This window comes from Leptonotus elevatus, chromosome 14 (genome assembly GCF_054856555.1).
Source record: "Leptonotus elevatus isolate MCC_2025b chromosome 14, RoL_Lele_1.0, whole genome shotgun sequence".
In the NCBI taxonomy this organism is placed as follows: Eukaryota; Metazoa; Chordata; class Actinopteri; order Syngnathiformes; family Syngnathidae; genus Leptonotus; species Leptonotus elevatus.
This window is the reverse complement of record NC_141252.1, coordinates 13,896,493-13,920,626: the sequence shown is the minus strand read 5'-3', so window position 1 is coordinate 13,920,626 and position 24,134 is coordinate 13,896,493. Positions and strand designations below refer to the sequence as shown.

At 40.7% G+C, this 24,134-nt stretch overlaps 2 protein-coding genes across 6 annotated transcripts in view; both read left to right on the top strand.

Annotated features, from left to right (window-relative positions):
• The window catches only part of scaf8 (SR-related CTD-associated factor 8), an 85,410-nt gene extending 71,528 nt beyond the window's left edge, over positions 1 to 13,882 (top strand). The window contains exons 21-22 of the transcript XR_015097074.1: positions 12,429 to 12,514; positions 13,848 to 13,882. The gene's annotated coding sequence lies outside the window, so the exon portion shown is untranslated. The remainder of the gene's footprint in view (positions 1 to 12,428; positions 12,515 to 13,847) is intronic.
• tiam2a (TIAM Rac1 associated GEF 2a) overlaps positions 1 to 24,134 on the top strand; it is a 90,417-nt gene that overhangs the window by 34,492 nt on the left and 31,791 nt on the right. For 3 of the 5 annotated variants that reach the window (XM_086094788.1, XM_086094785.1, XM_086094786.1), the window contains exons 2-8: positions 12,429 to 12,514; positions 13,848 to 15,036; positions 17,148 to 17,592; positions 18,152 to 18,306; positions 18,844 to 19,068; positions 21,353 to 21,538; positions 21,768 to 21,905. In XM_086094788.1, coding sequence (XP_085950914.1) covers positions 13,858 to 15,036; positions 17,148 to 17,592; positions 18,152 to 18,306; positions 18,844 to 19,068; positions 21,353 to 21,538; positions 21,768 to 21,905 — 2,328 coding nt within the window. In that variant the 5' untranslated portion in view covers positions 12,429 to 12,514; positions 13,848 to 13,857. Of the gene's footprint in view, positions 1 to 8,780; positions 8,803 to 12,028; positions 12,085 to 12,428; positions 12,515 to 13,847; positions 15,037 to 17,147; positions 17,593 to 18,151; positions 18,307 to 18,843; positions 19,069 to 21,352; positions 21,539 to 21,767; positions 21,906 to 24,134 lie in introns of those variants that run through there. The other 2 variants (XM_086094789.1, XM_086094787.1) reach the window with 2 other exon arrangements.

The following is a 24,134-nucleotide window of genomic DNA, read 5'->3' as shown; positions in this document are numbered from 1 at the left end:
TTAAAGCACGTATGGGACTGGCTCCGAGCTACCTTTCTGGACTTTTGACTGACTATAAGCCAGCCCGTGGTCTTGGATCATTGGGTGATGAAGGCCTCACCCGGTTGTTCCAAAGCCAAGGCTTAACAAATCTAAAGGTGATAGAGCATTTTCTATCAGAGCACCTCAACTTTTGGAACGGTTTTTGACTTTTGGTTGTATCTTTTAAATTAATTATTAAAACTGACTTTTATAGATTGGCTTTTAAGTGACGGTATGTTTTACCCCGTTGCTTCTTTTGAATTAACTAGTTTCTTATTGAATTTATTATTTTTATGGATGTAATTTTATTTAGGTACTTATTTGTTTTAAGATGTGTTCCCTCTTTCACAGTTGAGTTGTCTGAATCCTGTGTTGCCTCAGGCTTTTTTTATTATTATTTTTTTTTTACTGTTGCTGTTATTTTATGTGGTTAGGTTTTTTTGCATTTCATTGGAAACATGTTTTTAAAGGTACAAATAAAGTTTATGATGATTTTGATTATTGTACTCAGGATTGTTAGTTCCTCTTCTTCAGCAGGAAGCTGTTGACCTCAGTCAGATTTTCAAATCGTGGCTCGGTGCTGTATCCTTTAAATGGGGCACTTCCTTATTAGCGGCTGCATTAAGTACGTTACGTTTAATTGCTGTGGGAAATAGACATGCCTGATTCCATGTTGGCCAAGATGTTCTCTCACCTGATGGATGTTTATGTAACAGACTCCAACCATGGTGCTTTATTTATAAGGCTCTTGTTTAGGTCCTCAATGTGATGATGATGGTAACCTGCTGCTTATCAAGTCATCTGCTGCCAGCCACCTGTCTGACTGCATTCAGTGTTAGCATGCAGTACTCTAGTTTCATGCAGAGTTGTCTCACAAGAATAGGCCTGCATATTAATCATTTCATTCAAAATGTTAATTTTCATTTATATTAGGGATGCACGATAATATCGGTGGCCGATAAGTATTGGCAATTATCGACCATTTTGATGTCAAACAGATAAACCAGATAATAAAGAAATCTGCCAATAATTATCGGCAATTATCAACCAATTTGACGTCATACAGATAAATCAGATAATAAAGAAACCAGCTGAGCATATTTGTGACATCATAATGTGTGTTAACAGAAGATGCATCATGGCGACATGGCAGAAGCCAGTGTGGGCTTTCTTTACTGTGTCTCCCCAAAATGTTTCCCTCACAGTTTTTTGTTGCATTTTTAAAACATGACTTTTGGCAAACTCAATTCAAATTCAGCTTCATAATGCTTTACACAATGTTTCAATGTATGTGTACATGTTAGACTTACAGTAGGACTTGAAAGTATATTTGTATTCAAGTTAATTTTGCAAACAATTTTTGGCAAACGTATCGGTTATCGACATTGGCACTTTCTAAATTATTGGTTTATCGGTATCGGTCAAAAATGGCATGCCTAATTTAAATACCATCTGGCATAGCTAGTCTTTTGATAATGTTGTAAAAAATGTCTTTAACCTCAGCATTTTTAAACACAGATTGTCTTCCTATGATAAAATATCCATTGTATGAAGTGGTTATGATTCAACAGAAAGATTTTGATGTTAGCGTTGGTCTCTAAAGGCTTTGATGAGGTCAGCGCAGCCACGTGACAGATACTGTACACTTATTTAGAGCCGCCAGTGTGATAATGGCCCCTAAAGGCCAGTGAGCAGCAGCCTCTTTGCTGTTGTGACCTTGACCATAGTGAGCAAAGCAAGCAGGCAGTTCCAGACTGTTTAACCAACCATAATAGCCTCACAATGTCATCTTAGCTCTCACTGTCACTGTCTAAGACTTTGGCACATGTGACTGATGAAAGCACTGAGCTAGCAACAATTACTCCAACCTGCCTGTTGCCTGTGCTGAACTTACTCAACTTCTAATTTTCATGGCTTTGTTTTTCCAAGTAATTTGCCTGTGGCCATAGTCAGACCCTCTGGAGGTTAATTCAAGTTGTTTGGCCTGGTTTTGATCTGCACATTGGCCCTTAATTACTTATTATTAATTATTAATACTTAAACTATTGAATATTTTTTAGAATCGATTATTCCATTGCTTAATTGTATTTGTTAAAAAAATGTACAGTATAGCAAAGTTTTTTTTTCTGATTACTGGTTATGAACCGATGACTGTTGTTTATTTGGTATTGTTTAATAATCAAACAAAACCAAAATTATTTTTGTAAAAGATTAATCTTACTATAATTAAGCCACACTTCTAATGTACTTCTAATAAGATACACTGATAATAAGCATCGCAATAATGTCGTCAAATACCATTGAAAGTGCTTCCATGTACAGTACACTTTTGGCAGAAGTCTGTCTTGGACTGCATTTAAGTGGAGAGCAACCAGCTATGAACAACAAATTATCAGGTAAAACTTCTGGAGAGAAAATAATGGTACAGCGAGACCAAGCAAACGCACCCAAAACCCTTAACTGAAGCAGTTACGTCAACCAGGATGAGGTAAAACATTACATTAAAAAACTACATATTTATAAATGCATTTGAATTTGTTTACTTTATTTTGAACCCTAGATTGCTGAGTTATGAGGTCTACACAATGATAGGTCTCAAAATAACTTGTTGTAGTTGTTTGTGAAATGTATTTCACTACATAAAGAAATACTCGTTTACATGATAAAGCTAAATTTGAATGAAAAGAAGCAGAGAGAATAAATTAGATCCTTTCTGCCTCTTTTAAAATGAAAAATTTACTTTTCACCTTTAAGTAACTTGAAACTTCCATTATAATTTCTACACTTTTAGTAAGTTTATATTATGATACGGACCGTTACTTTGGAGAGATACAATTTATACCATGTGAATTTTAGGCTCAGTCTCTAGTTGAGTAAGTTAGCCTATGACAAAAATTTGAAAAAAAAAATACATATGAATCCGATCTTGCATGTATGTACATTGAACATGTAAATTAGTGTAAAATGTAAAACATTTTTGATAAAAAAAATAAAATATACTTGCACTGTACATATGATTACGCATAATTATATACAGTGTGTACTGAACAAGTTTAAAAAAAACTTGACCAAAGGACTGCCTCGCTCACAGAGCCGCTTTAGTATCCTTACACTATTAAGGTAATAGCTATATCTTAATCTTGCCAACAAGATGAATTATCGCCGTATTTGTGAGTTCACAAACTCCAGAGAATACATACATCTTGTGCCGCTCCCGTTGATACGTTTGCAGCCGATCTTTTTTTCGATGATCAATTAGCCGTTGTTTAGGCAGGACGGAACTAATAAGCGCTGAAGGCGGGAAACAAACCTAACAGAAGAATGGATACTGCAATTAATTATGTTCTCGCAGAATTACTCACCGTTTCCTTGTTGAATTTGAACAGCGAGAGGAGTTTCGTGCATTTGTATCTGGTAAAGATAAAGACGAGACGGAAGACGAGATTTTCATCCGTTTCCTTGATTGGTGAAAACAAAATGTGCAAAGATGCTGCATCGTCCAATCAGCTCAAAGTATTGTACAGCAAGCCCCGCCTTTCCCGAATGAGTCTGCCTAGTGAAGTACCAGATTGATAATGTGAAGAACTCCCTCGAGTGAATCACAATTATCAATCTGGCTGGCAAGGTTAGCTATTTTTCCCTTTATGGTATACTGTAAGTTGGGCTGCAAGGAAAGATGCTTTTGCAGTTGTGCGTGCGTGCATACATGCGTCAGTCGCATAAATAAACATTTCAATTTGATGTAGTATTATTATTATTATTATTATTACAGTGTATACCTTCTAAACACCTGGGTATAGATATAGGGTTCTTGTAAGTGTGATATCTGCTAGTGTTGCAGGTGTGTGTGTGTATGTATTGGGATATAGCCACAAAGGGTTTGGCCTACTAGCCCAGATGCTGCGGTATGCACCAGCCACGTGTCATTTTGGCTGGAAAGAAACGGTGTTGAGCTTGTTACTTCCTCTCTGGGACACTTTAAATGATTGATTGTGTCCATGGATTCATGCACATTCCCTTGTCATTTTCTTTATTGTTCCATACTTTTTATTAAAGCCTCCGGTTTTGCCATGTTTCCACTAAGCAGTAAATTTGACCTTTCAGTTTTTACATTGTCTTCAGAATATGATATGCCGACCCACCAAAGGACTGTAGTAAATTTGTGCAGCATACTGAACTAAACCAAACTTTGCTTTTTTCAAACATGTTATCGAAACGATGCCTCAATGCATTTTGAGTGTGTGACTTTTTCCATTCATGTTTGTGAACATTGATTACCACTTTATGCACGTGCTGCTCACGGTGCTAAATCCCCACGACTCCATTGTTGCTCTGCAACCTGTCGTGATAGTGTTGGACCCCCAGCATCTGAATCTCATTATGCTGCACTCGTCAATGATCTTTGACGGATCATCCTTAGGGGACTTGGAGTGAGTCTCACCGCAGAACACTATAGTGGCTTTGCTAATGAGTAAGTGAATGTTATTAATCACTCTAGCTCACACTACAGTGTGATAGATGATACTCACAAATTGCAGCCTTAGCCAATTCCAGTGGAGGTACACGTTAATGTGTCACATGAAAGGAATAAAGTCACAACATCCATCCATCAATTTTCTTAACCGCTTGTCCTCACAAGGGTCACGGGGGGCGCTGGAGTCTATCCCAGTTGACTTCGGGCAGTTGAGGAGAATAAAATGGTTGCATTGGTGGAAGATGCAAATCATCCTCGCTGAAGGTTAACTGCTAATATTCTTTTCACTTCTCTGTCACTTTTTGTATTGCTTTATCAATTATGAGATATATAGACATCTATATTATGCTATATTTGCTTTGCATGAGGTGTGCTGTAGGTGTGGAGGTGGGACTACATCAGGGATCAGCTCTGAGCCCCTTCTTGTTCGCTATGGTAATGGACAGGATGACAGACGAGGTTAGACAGGAATCTCCAAGGACTATGTTGTTTGCAGATGACATTGTGATCTGTAGTGAGAGCAGGGAACAGGTGGAGGAGAAGCTAGTAGATGTAGTTAAAGAGGACATGAAGGTAGTTTGTGCGAGAGCAGAGGATGCTGAGGACAGGCTTAGATAGAGGCAACTGATTCGCTGTGGCGACCCATCCATTCATCTATTTTCTTAACCGCTTTACCTCACAATGGTCGCGGGGGGCGCTGGAGCCTATCCCAGCTGGCTTCGGGCAGTAGGTGGGGTACACCCTGAACTGGTTGCCAGCCAATCGCAGGGCACACTGAGACGAACAACCATCCACACTCACAATCACACCTATGGACAATTTGGAGTGTTCAATTAACCTGCCATGCATGTTTTTGGAATGTGGGAGGAAACGCTGTGGCGACCCCTGAAGGGAAAAGCTGAAAGGAAAAGAAGAAGAAGAAGATCTTGCTTAGCATGTTTTCCATTCTTCCACTTCCACACAGTTTCTTATCTGACCCTGTGCTTCCACATGTTTCATTTGCATGGCCTGTCTTTCAATGTATTTCTTTAGAAGAAGACAAAGATAATATGCCAGTTCCGTGAAACCACTTGGCCTGACATGGGCTGCTCATCTCTAATAGGAGAAATTGTGAGCTTTGTTATTTGTCTTTTCTTTATTAACGTTATCAAGTTTAAGTATCTTGCTGGTACTGTTGTCGATAGCATTATGTCCTTTGTACAGATTTTTAATTGTGTGAAAATATGCTCTAAAACTTGGTCAGACAGAAGTGTATTCTGTAGCTGTGGAGCAAGCTCAAGAATGTTCTGTGTATTTAACCTTCAAATTGACCTTCTGCTGTCCATTGCTTGTTAAATTAGCCGATTTGAACTTCTCCGCCTTCGGGCTGTTCGAGACATCGCGGTGCATCACTATTGTAGCCTATCCTGTCCTTCCTTTTGCCTCTCCAAACATGTTATGCACGTGTTAAATGCATGCACAAACCCACATGTCAATAGCTGGATGGATGCATTGCACACTGCCCCTGAAGGCACTTAACTCCTCCTCCTAAACAAAGCATCGCCACTTTTCTCCTCTTTACATGTCAACTTGGAGCAAACACTATGGACTCTCTTGATATGAACACATATAACACTTACATTATATAGGGAAAGGGATGTATTGGAATAGAGCGCAAAATATCATACACCAATGCATTTTGCTGCCATAATTTACTTTGAGAGTTTAATTGGTAAAAAAATAAATTTATATGTGGGTTTCACCCACCCACCAAGAAGACTTGACCTCTGACCCAGATTCAGTTCACCCTGCTCTCAAGTGAATTCTGTCAGTTCTCGCCCCTCCATTGCGTCTGACACACTTATCATTCAAAGAAGCATCTGCGGACTCCAGAGATCCAAGTCCTTGTTTGTGGGCGTATCGGAGTACTTATCTTTGCTAACATGACCAATCAGGATCAATTTATGGCCTCCATACTCGTGTGTCTTTTACAAATTAAATCTGACTACAATCCCACTTGGCAGATCATAGACAGCCCCAACCCAAGTTGCTTCGAGGGGAGATTAGTATTAGCATGCTGAATGATTCCCAGATTTCTTCCCCAAGCTCTCCTCCATTTGTTAGCCCAGGTCCCACGAGCATGCACCATCCCCAGTGGGATTTTGTTTTCATTAAATAGGGATTATTTAAAGTTATCTGTGGCTAAATGTGACATAATTGGAACATTTACGTGGACTTTTACATGCTCTTACAGTTTCACACGCTAATCCATTTTAATAACGGCAGACTTATTTTGCTGAGTTCAAATGAACTAATTAGCTTTGTGATTTCTAGTATAGGTTATGAGCCGAGGCTACAGGACACTTTTTTATTAAGACTAATCATTTCAGATTACGGTAAATGTTTAACTTCTTAGTTGAAATTAAGAACTAATTTATGACATTTGCACAATATGTTTGTCTGGACCAGCATGAGGCTTTGTCACAAGGGGATAAAAATAAATTTTATTCGGAATTTGTCACTTTTGTGTTTGGCTCGTGATTCGATACGTCTTTGCAGAATTTTGTAATTGGTCTTAATCAAGGGTATCAACATTTGGCTTGATCTGAAAGGCTTGAACACCTGCTCTGTATGAATATGCATCATCACAGTGGTGCTCTTCGCCTTCTTTCTCTCTTTTCATACATCCTACTCCCACCAAGTGTGTTGCTCGCTAACCTTTGAGCAGACAAAAGCTTTGAGAGCAGCCCAGACGCCTCCGCATCGTCTATTGTATGGCGAACAATGTTGTTTAGCTCTGATGAGTCCTGCTGGACCTGATGTTGTCATGTCAGGCAGCAGGCTGATGGATGCCTATTGCACAGCTGCTCACTTAGCGTGGTTAGGGTATGAGTTTGAAAAGGTGTTCAGAAAAGGTGTTCATTGAAGCTCAGGGGGGTTACCCTCAGACGAGGTTAAAAAATGGCATGTTTTCACCATCATGTACAATTCATCTTGCCATGATTTGTAAAGTCTAATGTTTCTTGTGTTTCTTGGAGTGACATACCAATGATCTAACCTGCCAATAAATTAAAGAAGAATTCGACAAAGAAATGAAAAGCCTTTCAAATGATTTATTCTTACACTGTCCGCTTTTTTTTTGTTTTGAATTCCTCCCATTTAATTCTGTTGACCAATCAACAAGTAGCAGTGTGTATGGGTCCACCTTCCACTAAGCAAACCATTCTGTCCTTCAGTACGTGGTACAGACCAGCTATTTTGACAATGCAAAAACAATAAACTGTGACATAATGAGCTGAACTGTATGAACTGTACATTTAACCAGACGACTCTTGCAAGAGTCTTGATTGCTGCTGTAGCAAACAGTCTGGCACTGTAAAAAAAAAAACATCACCCACCGCTGCTCCTGTGCTCTGCTCTGCTGTGGCCATCTAAATCGGCCCAACTCAATTATGCGACCACAGTTATGTGAACCATAGACAAATGGAGGCATGCGTGGATTTTTAAACCACTGGCGGTCTTGAGTACGTCTCCACCAGGGTACAGCTTAGTCACAACATTTCAAAAGCATCTCCTGAATTCCACTATCATGAAATGTTTAGAGACCTTTTCTTGGACAATTAGCTGTTTTGGCCCCAAGAAACAAGCAGCTTTAATCGCATTGCAGACTTTGTTTCCTGTCAGTGTGTAATAACCACACACAGACTCCGTCCCCCCAGAAGCTGGCCACCTTGGCCTCCTACTGGGGTTATTGTGCGATTTTGGATCAGACAAGGGCTCCAGTCATCGCACCCTCCCCAGTGTCTGCCTGTAAGGCAACGCTGCAGCCACTACACGCCTGCTTGTCTCGCCCAGTCGTCTCAGACGGCTATGGAAAATTGCCTTGACTGCAGCAAGTCATGCATCCTCCTCCAGTCCCAGCCAACGGAAAAGCGGGGCTTCTATACCATATAGGAAAAACAACTGGCAGGAGTGGAGGCTCTTAATTGATGGAAGCTATAAAACATTCTTCCTTCTTTTTCTAAGAAAGTGCTTCTGTCGAGAAGTTTTCCCTCCCTGTACTCCTGCTTTCTTTGCCTGTGCTCTGTTACCCAGGGTTACCCCAGGAGGACTGTGATTTGCCTCTGCCTCGGAGCAGGGAGGGAGTTTTTACTCTCCACGTGTCTTCTAGTGTGCATGTGTGGTTGTGTGTGAGTCAAATGTCTGTTGCTTTAAGCCTCAACAAGCCTTCATGGGGAGAATCCACTTTAAGGTGACAGAACAGCAGCGAGATTTCGTCTTTGCAATCTCTTCAAAGAGCTTGTAGATTAAAGGCCGGTGCAGCAGAGGTAAGACATCTTATGGGCTCTTATTTTTATCTCCCTCTCGCTTTTGTTTGTCCTGGATTAAGAGGTGGCAGGGGTGGTCCAGTTGCCTTTGTGGATCCTCTTGTTGATTATGAACAGGTGTTTGCATGTACAAATTAAGTCCAAACAAAATCATCAGAACACCACCTGTGCTTTTTTAGTTTACATCCCAATTGTGTTTTTGTACAGATGCGAGGCCTTCATTGAGTTTTCTTTCAAGTGAAGATAGTAAATATCCTTTCACAATTTTGATTATTGATTGTACTGCTACTTATGTCAAGGGTGTTATGCCAGATTTATACATATAAGATGTTGAACAAGTACTTTGATGGACTTTTGGTTGGTCCGTCTGTGTCCACCGCACAGTAATGTAGGCTTTTTAGTGAGTGATTCATACAATGGCAGTTGTCACCACGATGCAGTTCAAATTACAAGAACCATGCTGGGGGTAGCCTGCTCATTGGCGCCTTGTTTCTTTTTCACATCTAGCTGTTTTTCTGGGGAAAAAAAAGGAAACAAGTTTGATTTCAATCTGCATCCCAAAGCTGAAAGTATGCTGCTCCTTTATGAGCTCACTTGAGAGAAAGTTCTAAGAGACGTGTCCCGCGGGCTGCGATTTGACAGGAAGAAAGCTGTGCAACTGTGTAAACAGTCGCTAGTAATAACAAATAACCTCATTGTTTCAGGTTTGCAGCATCTTTAACGGACTTAACTCGTCATTGTTTACCTATGTGAGTCCTTTAGTCATTCAGATTGTCTTTGCACCATTCATAAATGACTTCACAATCTATATTTTCTAGTCCAGTAAGGTATTATAAGTTTCTATTTTTTTCATAGCACAGCAGTATTGTTCATTTTGAAAACTGCATGATGATGAATGCTTTGTGACGCTCTGGGTGGGGGGAATGCCTTATTTGCCAAACTGATGTGTCACGAGCTTGCTGCTCTACTCCTCTTCAAGGTTAGATTCAATGGCAAAAACAAACAGAACTGAGTGTGTGTTGCTTTTCCACTTGCACAGTGGCTTAGTTTTAGGAAAATTCATTTCCTAAACCAATTGTTTGCACCATGTTGAGGTGTGGCTCATTCCTCACTATGATCCCGAACTCCAGCCCCAACACACAGTGCCAGACTAAACACGAAGCTTACGTGGGAGTTATTCAAGGACAGCGGGAGAAGAATGCCAGGTCACGGGGTGTCTCAAGGAGCGTCGGGGTCCCTTGGCCCCTGAGCAGATGGCCTGTTGAAAATCCATTGAGAAGAGCAGGGGGATGACTGCAAAGAAGGAAGGTGGGAGGGTTCAGACTCAACGTCATGCTGCAGCTGAAAGGCAGACTTGTCTTGTATTCCCCAAAAGTCGTTCAATAGTCCAGTTCAAGTCACAGCAGAAGGCGAACGTGTGTGCCTTTAGGTTTGGCACGCCTTAAAGCCTTTCACTCAGCTCTGTTCTTTCTGAATAAACGCTGCAAGGAAAGTGTCAGTGGAAAAGAAAGAAGTCCGTTGTTGGCAGCTGCTTTCAGTGCCTTTACTCGCTAAGATCACTTTGTTGTAATTTAGTTGTCATTAAAAGAATGGATGGATGGATAGTGTTGTTAAACATCACTTGTCTAGATTAACTATTCAAGTATTATTTGACTGGACATGGTTGCTAAAGCAAGAGTACACACACATAGAGAACAATGTGGTAAACCTCATCAAACACAGGGCGCCCCTTTCAGTTCTACATGTCATGCAACCACACTGCATATTGCAAGTGTTGCACTGAAGCGAATGCTCAATTAATTGGAACATGTTAAACCACACTTTCGATTGGCGCCACGTTCATGTGTGTACTGGCCAAGGCACCAAAACGGGGTACTGAACTTTTAAAACGCAAACAATTCCTAGAGAATCAGAATGTTATTCCCGGTTTCAATTGATTCTCGAGGCTCTGTATTCTTACTGCTTTTGTAGTGTGAGGTGTAAATCAAGATGAGCAACCCACTCCACACCAAGGTGTCTAAGGATCTGTCCACACAAAATCAAGATTCTCCCTGTTGTGTCTTCAAAAGTAACTTGGGCTGACCTTTAAGCGCCAGGGACAACCAGGGACATTGTGTAAAATGTAAATAAAACCTTTTCTACCTACTCCAAAATAAGATAATGTTCAATCTGGAATACTCCAAAGATGAACAGGTTAATTGGAAACAGATGAGTGTCATGATTGTATGCCAATTACCTTCGATCTCTCAGGAAGCACTGCATGGGCTCAGGAACACTTCAGAGAACCATTGTTCGTTAACAGAGTTTGCTACATCAACAAATGCAGGTTAAAACCCTACCAGGCGAAGTGAAAGCCATATCAGCAACACTCAGAAACACTGCCGGCCTGAGCTCATCTGAGATGGACTTAACCAATTCCTACGAAATTGTCCTAAAATAAAAAAAATTGTAGCCTAATCCGAATAGAATAAATTCATTAGTAGGTTTACATTCTTTGATGGGGTTCCATTCTACTGTATTCCAACTTCGTGCTTCTTTTCCGTGAGCGTTGTAAAATGTATGCATAGCCATCTTCTTGTTTATTCCTTATGAGCTTCATTTGCTTTGTACTGATAATGAAATTTCTAATGTCCCCTTCTAATTTTCGCAGAGTAGTTAATATACTCCGCCACACTATTCAATCTCACCTCATGGTCAAGGTGTATTTAAGCAGAAGCAGATAAAACTCTTCATGCTGCACGGCACTTGATCCCGAAGGTTAAAGCTTTTGGCAGTGGACTGCTTGCCTGGTACCCCTAAACATGCTGTGCGGTGCTGTGAATGCTCAGCAGAGTTAGCACTAATTAAAACACTTCTAGAAGCATTAACAACATCATCATGTATCCATTTGTATTAGTCGTACAGGAGTACCAAAGTTGCCCCAATCCTACTTAAAGAGCGCTTCTGGGCCATTTCTGGTTTTGGTTCTTCCTCTTGAGCAAATTTGGCGGTGTCAAGGAAAAAAAAGAATCAAGCCAGGATTCCAAGGTTCAAAAATAAACATATGGGTAAACTGCAGCCAGCATTCAAAAACATTTCCAACGCTGAGCAAAGATGACGTAATTTTGCAATTGGGGGGTGGAAACATGTTTCCAGTGTTTAAGTTTGATTGGCTGATTCAGAAGCAGCTGGGTGGAGAGAACTTTCAACTTTCTGTGATTCAGCACACACACACATTGTGGCGTTATGTTACTCTACTGACATTTCAACAACTTGGTTCAAGTAGATCTATTGGGATTTCATGTGAGTTCTCGTTCACCCTGTGTAAGATGTACATTTTTTTATGAGAAAGAAGCTTTCTTAGCTCTGCAACTTTGGTGATTTCACTTTTTGCAAACCCGCCAGTAACAAGCTTGCCCCCCTTCAGATACTGCAAAACTTTCAACAAAAGAAAGACACTCTCAGATTCTAGAGGAACCGTATTTCCATTTTAATAACTTTGTTCAACATCGATAGAAATACATTTCCAATATCCTCTGCTGAATGTTGGTGGTTAGCGCTTTAATTATTTGACACGAATGTTTTAATATAAATTAGATTACAGTGCTGAGCAGTGATATTGAATACAATGTATTTTTCTGTTTCAGATGATCAAGGCTACATAGGAAATAGTTGACTTTGAGACATGAGGTGGAGGGATCTCACACAAAGGAGCACCGATTTCAGACTCGAGGTGAGTCTGAGGGCATCATGTTGGGTGGGTTTGTAAAAGCATGTGTACTCTTCTTCTGTGTCTTTAATTTATACCAGTTAAAAGCACAACATGGAAAGTATGTAAAGCAGGGGTCACCAACACAGTGCCCGCAAGGATCACATGAGTAGCCTGTGGGCCACTTCTAAAGTATAAAACAAGAAATGTAAATGGTTAATACTTGTAATTCCCTGCTATATGACAATCATGTTATGGGAACATTGCTTTTGTTTTCGTATTTGTGAAGCATTCAACATGTTTGGCAAATATTTTATCTTCGGGGAGATCTTTGATCTTAAGATTTGCTTTGTATAACAACAAACAGGCCAAGGCTTTGTTGAAACTATTATGGAATCATATAGCAAAGCAAACTGCTAGCTGACAGTGGTTATACCAGTAAGTAATAATATGTTTATTGCATTAGACCAACAATAATGTTTGGTCGCCGTGCATTGTCACTAATGTAGTTTTTTGGAGTCGTCTGGAAGATATCTCTCTCATTGTGTTGGACTCCCTCGCACACAGCAACCATGGCAGTCTTAAGCATGTTCATGTCACTTTTCTCTAAAATGGTGTAATAAAATGAACACCCACAGAAAGTGAAGAGCGGCTAAATGGCTCAGTGGTCACTGTGGAGATCAGACCGATTGAATGTATTGTACCTGCTTTAATTTTAGTCTGGAAACAGATGATTAGTCTTAACTAGGGGTGTGAATTGCCTAGTACCTTTCGATTCGTATCACGATTCATAGGTCACGATTCGATTCGATGCCGATTAATCCCGGCACGAATCTATAAATTGATTATTGCGATTTTAACTCAAATTTAGAAAATACTAATCAGTAAACTTGTACATGTACACTGTAAGATTTGTATGAACATTTATTTATTTATCTGAAAATTCAGATTGCAGTCTGTTTCATGTTTGAACAGCACTGAAATAAAATATTAAGGCTTAATGTTCCATTAATTTAACATTCTTCCATGCTTAATGTGTAAATCCTAACCCTAAGTAAGACGTTTTGTTGAATATTCCCATAAAAAATTGATGTTTAAAAATTGATTCGGCCGCATATTGAATCGATTCGAGAATTGCACGCTGTAATATCGCGATATATTGCCGAATAAAAAAAATTCTAGCGCCCCTAGTCTTAACTAATTTGCAAGGGGAAACGTTGTGAATGTCCTTGTTATTCTTTTTCTAATCAGTTCATTGTGCGGACCAAATGAGCTGGCGTTATGTCATTAAAGAGTGGACAATGTTTTTTTGTTTTTGTTTTTATCATTCACATAATCTCAGTGCCTTGTTTTCCAGGCAGGCAGCAATGGGAAATTCTGAGAGCCAGTACAGTATCCAGGGCCTTAAAGCCACCAGCTTTGGTTTCTCAGGGACCCAGAAGCCATACTCGCTAAAGCTCGGCTCAGCTACAGACGACCCTCTGTCACCTCACGAGTGGTGGAAAAGTGCACCAGTGAGCTCTGGATATAAGGCCAAATGTGTCAGCAGAGGTTGTCTCTCCCCTGCAAAGAGTCGACAGCCTTACTCTTCTCGTCACAACGACTACGTCTCCAGAGGAATGAGGGCTAGTCCTAATGAACACCGCTGGCATCGATCGACTGTATGTGGTATACGCAAGCGGCATGTGTCTGATGACTATGAAGATAATCCATATGGTGCAGAGCTCAATGGCCATACTTTAAATGACCAGAGAGACAAACAGCAGGTTTTAGAGAAACAAAGTAGTCCAAGAGTAGTGATCAAGAAGGACGGCAGTCTGAGAGTGGAATTCACTAACACCTCAGGCAGTGATTTCCTCTTGGATGAGGTCTCTGGTCCTGTACAGCTCCTCAAGTTCTCTGCTAATTTGGAATCCCCCTCCACCGCTAGTTTGCCTGGTTCCGGCAGCAGCGAAGCCGAAGGCCTCCACAGTGGTCCTCCACCGGCCTCTACCTCCTCCACTGCCAGGACCAGTAAAGGAAGCTCCCTGAGCTCAGATGGTTCCTGGTATGATTCTCCTTGGGGGGCCAGCACAGAACTTTGTGAGCAGGACCAATCTTGTCCTTCAAACAGGACACAAGTGCACTCCCCTATCCACCAACATGACTCTTTCACAGAGCAGTCTTCCCCTGTGTCCATTGCCGGCCTCTATAAAGATTCCACAATGGCTGCTACCTTCCCCACAGCCAAGGACCTATCCTCCCATTTCGAGGTGGCTCCTCTTGGCCAACAGCAACAACATAGAGCCTCCCTTGCTTCAGTCTTGGATGTCCCCTTGGAAGAGGAATGCCTTGAGGCCCGCCAGTATTCATCATACACCCTGCCCTGTCGAAGGGCCAAAGCTCACACCATGAGCGAGGGTCTAGATCAGTACCCCAACCATGAACGGCATCGGGAGCGGGCTGGATCAGAGTTTGGCTTCCACAAAAAAGCTTCCATAAAAAAACACATTCGACGTTTCAGTGACTGGACTGGCAGCCTCAGTCGTAAGAAGAGGAAGACCCAGGTATTTGCGGCTTGAATTTTCTTATTTGTTTGTTGTGTTCCTCCTTATTTGTGTCCTAATGATCATTGGGGTCATGCTTATCAAACAGATGGGCCATGAATAATAGGTCTGCAGTCTTGTGTTTGGCAGTGGTAGCAGCTAGTTTGGCCTATCCCTCTGGAATTAGCATCACATTGTGATGAGACTGGGCACAAGATGGACATTGTAAAACAGCCAGCAGTGTGTCTGTTTCTTACTGTATTTTGTTGTGAGGCTAAAAAACGAATAAATAAATTTCTGATAAAAATAAAGGATAGATGCTTGACTGTGAAGATCTCTGGCTTAGTTCACATGTAATTTGAGTGAATGAGTCGTTAGTCATTGATGCAAATGCATACATTTGGACATACATTTTGTCTGTATTTGTAATGTATTTATGCAAAACATTCCATTTGACTGTCTTGACACCAATTGTTTACCAATTTACTTAATTTGGCCTTGTCTTGTAAAGGCTGCAACATGCTTTTTGGGAAGTGCCAAGAGAATAGCTGTACGCCTTTGAGAGGCTCTACTGGAGTGAAACTTAATCCTAGCTCAAGATTTAGCCTCATCCCTCTAATGTTAATGAATGACTTATGGTTGTTCTGCCTGTTATGTGGTGCAGATTCTTTGGTCTTCTTCAGAAAGAAAGTCCGCTAATAGGGATTGGTGTTCAGTCGTTTAGGTCTGAGAGTAAACTGAAGCAGAAAAGAACTGATTATATTTAGCTGACCTTTTCTGCTAAAATATAGAAGTGTTAAAATGCTAAAATATAGATTGGTAAAATACTGTATAGTTTTTATTTTTATATTGAATACTGGATATTTTGTCGTGACCTTTTTTGTTTGACTCTGTCTGTACTGTAGTGACAAATAAGCAACTTTCTCTCCATATTAATGATGTCCCTTTCTAATTCTATTGCCATGTGGTTGTACTTAACACTTAATGGGCGTTGGCTTTTACTCAATAATTTACTTCACCCTCGTTTTACTATCAAGTTTTTATCTTTCCTTCAGAAATCCTATTTGCCTTTAAATTAGATTTGAGTACAGGTACTAAAAAAAAAAAAAAAAAAAAGCCGAGACAGATTTAGAATATTCATGGAGTCCAAAGCTCCATGCATCTCTAGCGTTTGGTTTCCTTCCAGCTTACCGTCCACCAGAGTTCTGCTGTTAGTTTAAAGGTCACATTGCGACCAAAGAACCTGCTTCAAATGAGAAACAGATGTGATACTGACTTTTGGCTGTGTGCCGTATCTGTAATGAAGGGAACTTGCAAAGTACTACTTGTCTTACCTTACCAATGTAGTGTGCAAATATGCCACCAAATCTGCTCTCTGACTTTTCTGGTGTCAGGTTAGGGAAGAAGAATAAGTGACATCTATTGGAATCAAAGTATCATGTTGCCATTTTTTTTCTTCATTAAAAAACCGGATGACACCCAAGAACCAATAGAGGCAGAGAATAAGTATGGAGGCACATATTGTGTGTGTCTGCACATTAAGATATGCTCAGCTCACTCCAAATTGGTTGCCTGTGTGCCACAATCGATGCAGCAATCTATTCAAGCACAGGTAGGCTTCATTAGATTTGGAGAGTGCAATTCCATCAAGTGTTCATTTGCAGAATTGTGGCGAAGCCACTCCAGGCCGTAAATGATGTGAAATTGTCTGAGCCTAGAGGGTTCTAACCTCCCCAGGTGCCGTCACAGGAAATGTGCCCCACTTTCGCTGCCTACCGAAAGATCAAGTCACTGTATTGCAGACTTTGAAGTTTCTTTGAGTGATTTTAGTGCATGTTTTCAAAAGTTCCTCTTCAACTTTGCAGTGCCTCCTGGCTAATGAAAAGTGCACAGTTTGAGTTGTGTTCCATTTGACACTGACAAGGCTTGACATACATACAGAAGTGTGTAATACTTGGGGCTAACATGGTGGTGTTTTAGTAAAATTGTAGGTAAGGATTAGGAAAAATAAACTTGTTTCTCTAATGGCATCGTATTAAAAGAAACCATTAGCAGTGTAGCGGCCATTGTCTCATACTGTTCACCTTTTTTATCGTCTAGTTCATGCACCTCACATTATTTGTCCTTTTCAGGAGACTAGGCACAAGGACATGAGCGATGTCTTTGACAGCGGTGTTGACGGCATGACTGCAGACACCAGCTCTCCGTCTCAAGCATCCAGCCTTTTGTGGTTCCCAGGAGCCCCAAGGACCCAATCATCGGGGGCTATTCACCAATCAACCAGTGACGCGCTCCGCCAGAACATTTACGAGAACTTCATGAGGGAGCTGGAGATGGGTAGTGGACAGGGAGGAAGCGAGAGAAGAGAGCCTTCCACGGGCGAAGATGACGGGGAAAGCAGCAGTGAGTCAGCTGAAGGCTCTTTGGAGCAGCTGGACCTGCTGTTTGAAAAGGAGCAAGGGGTGGTCAGACGGGCGGGGTGGCTTTCCTTTAAACCGTTAGTGACGCTGCAGAAGGACAAGAAGTTGGAGCTGGTGACACGTCGCAAGTGGAAACAGTTCTGGGTCACCTTGAAAGGTGAGCTTAATTTAACATATTGCTGATTTACCTGAAATTTTTAATTTTCAGTTTTGATTGTTCAGATTTCATTAGTATGTGTAAATATAAATCATACTTTTTGGACAAATGGGATGCAGCTATTCATCAACAAATGAGCAGGTCTCTCAGAAATTGAAATGTTCTTAGCATCAAGATGTTTAAAAAATTAATTATATGCTTCCAAATTTGTGCAAGACCCTTTTCTGTTTCGGTGTGATTCCGATCAAGGTCCATAGTTATACTGTATGCATTTACAATTTCAACCTGACCTAAAATCCAATCAATCACCTTCAAAATGAGCGAGCATGCTCTCGTCCAACACCATTGAACTCACAAATCTTTTCAATGTTTTTGTCTATTGTCAGTTCTTTTATAATGGCTAGCTGTCCTAAAACTTCATAAATTATAATTACATTTTAGGCATAGACCAATTTTATATCTCTGATGTTATTTGTTGGCTGTTGTTTGATGAGTGCAATATAACACCTAAGTACCAGAATGATATGCATCTTCATCACGAATGTTTCATCTTCCTTAGGATGTACATTGCTATTCTATGAGACATACAATAAAGGGTCACCTCGCTACTCTCTCCTGGCCGAGGACAGCATCGTCCAGGCAGTTCCAGAACACCCTAAAAAGGAGAATGTCTTCTGTCTCAGCAACTCATACGGAGATATCTATCTCTTTCAGGTAAAGTCTATGACATCTACTGTTTTGTATGACGAGTGATGCCAGTCTGATGCTAAAGTTAGGCACATGGCAGGTGAGAGGTCTAAGAGCACATGTGCCAGTTGTGCTTACTGACCTACATATGAGTGTTACCAGACTCACTACTTAACATAAAAAATTTGCCAGCCTGCGTTAGGGTGTTCAGACCAGGTTTGCATCTAACAAGGTGAGGATCTCACATGCCCACAGAGGCAAACGGCAAAGAAATCACCTATTAGACATGAAGACAGCAATGGCTTTATCCTTTCATTTTTCACCAGGCCTGAAAATGGAGGTTTGATGGAGGTGTTCATTACCACGGCTTTTTTATTAAGTGAATCAAGTGTCCATGTATTGATCCAGCCAAGCACGACTTGTCATCGGATGTTCTTGTGACAGATGACAGAATAACAGAAGAGCAATTCTTTGAGATGTATCAAGATAAATCCTTTGTTTAACTGGAACGTTTCCCCTCATCAATTCATTAACTTAATCTTATTCTTATCTCCCCCCCTACAGGCCAGCAACCAGACCGACCTAGAGAACTGGGTGACAGCCATCCACTCGGCCAGTGCCTCGCTGCTGGCCAAGCGCCAGGGAAAGGAGGATACAGTGCGTCTGCTGCGGAGCCAGGTCCGTGGCCTGTTACAGAAGATTGACATGGATGGGAAAATGAAGAAGATGGCTGAGCTTCAGCTGACTGTCGTCAGTGACCCCAAAAACCGCAAGGCTATTGAAAACCAGGTGATTTGATGGGCTGATGATGTTAATTGATAGTGTGGTATTGGTAGAATTGGGAAGAAATCATGCTCAAAGCACTGAATAAACTGGAAGGCCTCAAGTGAATTTTACAACTCATCCCCTGGAATGGATTTCCTGCAAGCCAACATTTATAAATTTTTGGTACTATGTAGGTGGCTTTTTTGCCAACCACATGCTGTGCTGTGCTTTATTATACGGATAATTATGGCTTTAACTACAGTCTTGTGCTTCTATTTTCGTGGGATAAATGGCCTAAACGCATCAATACCCAAATGATTCACGAGCGGCCCAGGGGGAGAACATCTTTCTCCCTAAGCATCAGATTGGAATTCCAGATGTTTTCTGGTAGTGGGTTCTTCACATTCGTTGTTATACTACTCTGACTTGATGATCCCAAGCCTACTGCAGTGTTTACGGTGTGGCCCAAATTATAAATGACAAACCAAACAAGTGTTTGACAGAAATGATTAGAATGACCTTGATATTGGTTCTACAAGTGGCTGGAACTTGGATGATTATGCCGTTATTTTGATATTGATGGCAGATTCATCAGCACCCCATGTGGCCTATGAATGACAGAAGCATTATCGTGTATGTCCACCCATTTAGTCACATTTTTGCTTATTGTTTCATTTTAAAGTAAACAAAAAATATGTTCTATGTCAACTACTCTTGTTCGTGTACTTCAAAAGAAAATACACATTAATGCACTGACATAACTTTGAGTATATCTTTATGGTATTTTGTAATTTGCAGAAGATGTCATGCGTTGGTGTGCTCGTATGTTTCCAATTAGACCGTGTGCCACCTCAGAGTAGATTCAGAGACAGATGCGGTTTTGAGTCAATGATAGGGTCAGAGGTGTATGTCATTTGATGTTAGTGCCCAGAGGCTGATGATAGATTGAACATTCTGTTGGTGTTATCCAGAACTAATGGGGCACAACTTTGATGTAGCCGTCCACCTCCAACCATGTCTACAGAAGGCAGTGCCAACAGACTGCTTTTGAAGTTTGCCTTTGGCCCTTCTGATCACACTGCAATGAACAGTTCTCTTGGATTATGGCTTCTATGCAGGTTAGAGTTGAAGGTCAAAAGGTAAAACAGGGTTTCTCCTTTGTTGCGTGTTTGTTTTATCACTTTAAGTGGCTGACCACATGGGACTTCTGCCAATGTTTTAGTGTGTAATTTGTTCTTTTGAAACTTGATTGCGTTATTGTCTTTAAATGATGTTCTATTGTCTTGATTTGTTTCAGTTGTGGTTGTTTGAATACAATTGAGGAAAGTTTGCAACCCAAATCTGCACGTTGATTTTGAATTATCAAACCCAATTGTATGCACAGCACTATTTATAGCTATAAAATGGCCAAAAGTAGAGAAAGGGCAAATAGTCTTTCACTTCACTGTAGCTATCAGTATTCCATTGTTGTTTGAGCTTTAATAATGTTTTCTTCTACATCAATCTGCTATCTGTAAATGATTACACTCGTACATATGAATACTGTGCTGAATGCAAGGTCATTTTATAAGCCCCTTTTCAACAAGTGCTGTAAATATCAAACCTGATAGGAATCCTGTAAACAATGTCACAAATCTGAGGCTTGCTACTGGCCATCTGGATAGCTATTTTGTATATTGCCCTTTTCTACATTATACTTCAGTTCATGATTTTTGCAGAGATTCTAGTTGAAAACTCACAGGATCATAAAAAAACCCATGCACGTCCCACTTGGCTACTTCCCTAATCCTAAAGAAGGCCATGAGAGTGAATGTGCCCTATTGGGACAATGCCAAGGGGTCCATTATTGTAAATGAACTCGCAGTGCAGGCAAGACCTATTAAAAGTGAGTTGGTGTAGAGGGTTGTTTTGCCGAAGTGTTCTCGTTAATATGAGTCTCAGGCCAACAAAACGAGCACTTCACTGCACTTATATGGGGCAAAGAGGAATGGGGGAGGCAACTGTAAATAGTGGGGGTTAAAGGCCAGCCTGTGCAGCATCACCAATCCTCAAGACGTAGCATTAAAATGGGCATTTATTGCACATGTCCACGCTGTTTGCTTGGTATCAAGCCTCCAATGTATGCCGAGCCTCCAACAACATCTGCAAGCTATTGCAACTTGATGGAAGCACTTTTCTGACCGTTACTCCGCCTCTATCCCTTTTCCCTCTTCCCTCTTTTACCTTCTGTCCTCTTTTGTTCACAAACTGAACCCTGAGCCTCACGTTCTACACAAAATTAAAACTTTCCCCCACTTTCATCCTTTAGATCCAGCAGTGGGAGCAAAATCTGGAGAGGTTCAACCTAGATCTTTTCAGGATGCGCTGTTACCTGGCCAGTCTTCAGGGCGGGGAGCTACCAAACCCAAAGAGCCTGTTAGCAATTGCTAGCCGGCCTACCAAAACCACCCTGGGCCGTCTCGGGATCTTCTCTGTCTCATCCTTTCACGCACTGGTGAGAAAGGATGGGGAATGGCGGGGGCTATAGTGAATGACTAATGTCCTTTTAACATTCCTTTGATCGACCTCATGTCCAGCAGCAACCTTGAACATCATTTTATCATTGAAAACTTCTTGCAAATGCGCTGATGTTATGGAAACCTAAATCTAATTAAGATGATGTGATTAGAGGAACTTTTAGTTGAGCTGCATGATTATGTTCCTCATATTGGTCTTTTGTTCAGATTTGTTCCAGAGATGAGGCGACGCTGCGCAGGCGGTCATTGTCACGGACTTTCCAAAAGCACAAGCGAGGCCTTTTTTCTTCCCTCAAAGGGCTTGACACCTTGACGAAGAAGGGCAAAAGGGTCTCGGCGTCACAGGTATGGCTAAACAAAATATTGTCACTGGATGCAAAGATGTCGAGTTAATACATTCATTGTTGTAAGACAGCTATTGCCTGCTATTGGACCATAGAGCAGTGCTTCTTAACTCATTCAAACTCAAAAACGTGTAAATAAGTTTTTTAATATTTGTCCTTCACTCCCCAAAACATATTTATATGTCTTTGTTTGTTTTTTATGCAAGAGCTAAGGCTTTGATGCAGCTTCTGACATAAAGAGATGGCTTAAAGCAATGGTAGTTATTACAAAAAATGGCCAGCAGGTGGCAACAGAGTATAAGAGATCAGCCAGGACCATGTTGCAACAAGCTCTTTTTGCCAGTGTTTTCAACAGGAATGTGAATAATGATGGAACTTAGCTATATTCTAATGCTAATTGGAAACATATACAAATATACTTTTCTTTTTCCTGATAGAAGAAGAGACTCTAATCTTTCTTTTGGTAGGTTCCATGTTTCTATAGCAATAGAATAATCGGTGGGACAAAATCCTGTAAAATAGCTGGGAGCGAAGAGGGTTGCTTCAGTGAAAAGGGCTGGGAGTGAATGAGTTAATTATTCTTTGTTAACCCCTGCAAGAAGCACACTGTTCAGCTCTTACAATTTACATGACACATTTCAGTCCTTAGAAGGTTCAGCAACAAAACTTTGTTAAAAAGTCCACCCTCAAACTCATAAAATTTCAGCAATGCATTACGTGTTCATTATTCATCATAGCGTTTTGAGTGTGAGAAAGAGCAGGAAGTGCCACATTGAATGTGCAAGAGCACTTAAAATATTAATGATCATCAAAATATGTGTTTTAAACATGATCAAGCACCCTAAAGTTTCTGTGACATCTATAATGCAGGTAGATTTAAAAAAAAAAAATACTGTATTAAAGCTGTTTCCCAGTGATCAAATTTACTGCAGCCTTTGCGTCTTAAATCAGGCTTCCTCTCCCTCCTGTTTCTCGAGGGCCGGAGTTCTACAGGTTTTAGATGTTTCCGTCCTCCAACACACCTGATTCCAAAGATCAGGAAACATCTCAAATCTGTGCAACTCTGGCCCTTGAGGACCAGGAGTGAGGAAGCCTGTCGGAAATTGAAACTTTAAAAAAAAGTCGTTCTGGTTTTAGCCAGGCAGTTTTTTTCAGACATTTGCTCATTAGAGAAAAGAAGGTGACACTAACACGAGAATTAAGTTCAAGATATTACATAAATATTTGTGTTCATGCTTTGTGCTCAGGGTCAGGCAGCAGCGACTCAACCTTAAAATTATGCCAAATAATCCCCCTTAAGCACAGAGTAATGAAAGTCTGGTCTACATCAGCAGGAGTTTAGTGCAGTATGGAACCAAACTGATATTTACAATGCGACTGTGTAAATTTATTAAGCCCGTTCCCACAACGTTTAAGTGCATGTGTGCGCATTGTCCATTACAGGGGCAAAATTACCTTGATACAACTATACCAGGTAGCTTCTTTTTTCCTTAATAAAATCACCCTTTAAAAACGGCATTTTATGTTTACTTGTGTTATTTCTATCTGATTATTTACACTTGTTTGATGATCTTAAACATTAAAATTGAGAAACTATACAAAACTATACCAACAATTTTAGAAGAGGGCAAATAATTTTTCACACCACTGTAAGCTTAACTGCCCCGTTTCCTTTCTCGTATGTTAACATGCCAGCTTTCGAGCAACAAAAACACAAGGAAGCAATCCAAGTCCACAGGGGGCAGGTTTAAGTCTTTCCAGGTTTGCATTAACTCTTTTTTTATTGATACAACAAATCCCCTACATGTGTGCCCATAAAAAAAAACACTACAGGAAACACTCAGTTACTTTTAGATTAGATTTTATGGAATTTAGCTTTTTGGCTATAGTAAGTGAATTTGCCATCATGCTGCGAGGTCATCCCTGTTCCTTTAGTTATGGGGTCATCCAAATTCTTCGAGGTGAACCATTGACTCCTGACTGTTACAAAATGTTCTTGGTCCCATTTTGCTCTGCTGTTATCCCACTACATCCTCCGTAATATTAGCATTTGACCATTCACAACACTCTGCCAGTAATGAGATATGTGTGCACTATGTGATTTTTCTTGAGGAGCTCAAGTCAGCCACTCTAATGAGACTAGGATTACGCAGTGCAGGAGGCCGAAGTGGCGCTGCAGCACAAACATCAATTATGAATAGCCATATGTGGGAGAAGGCATTCCCCATTC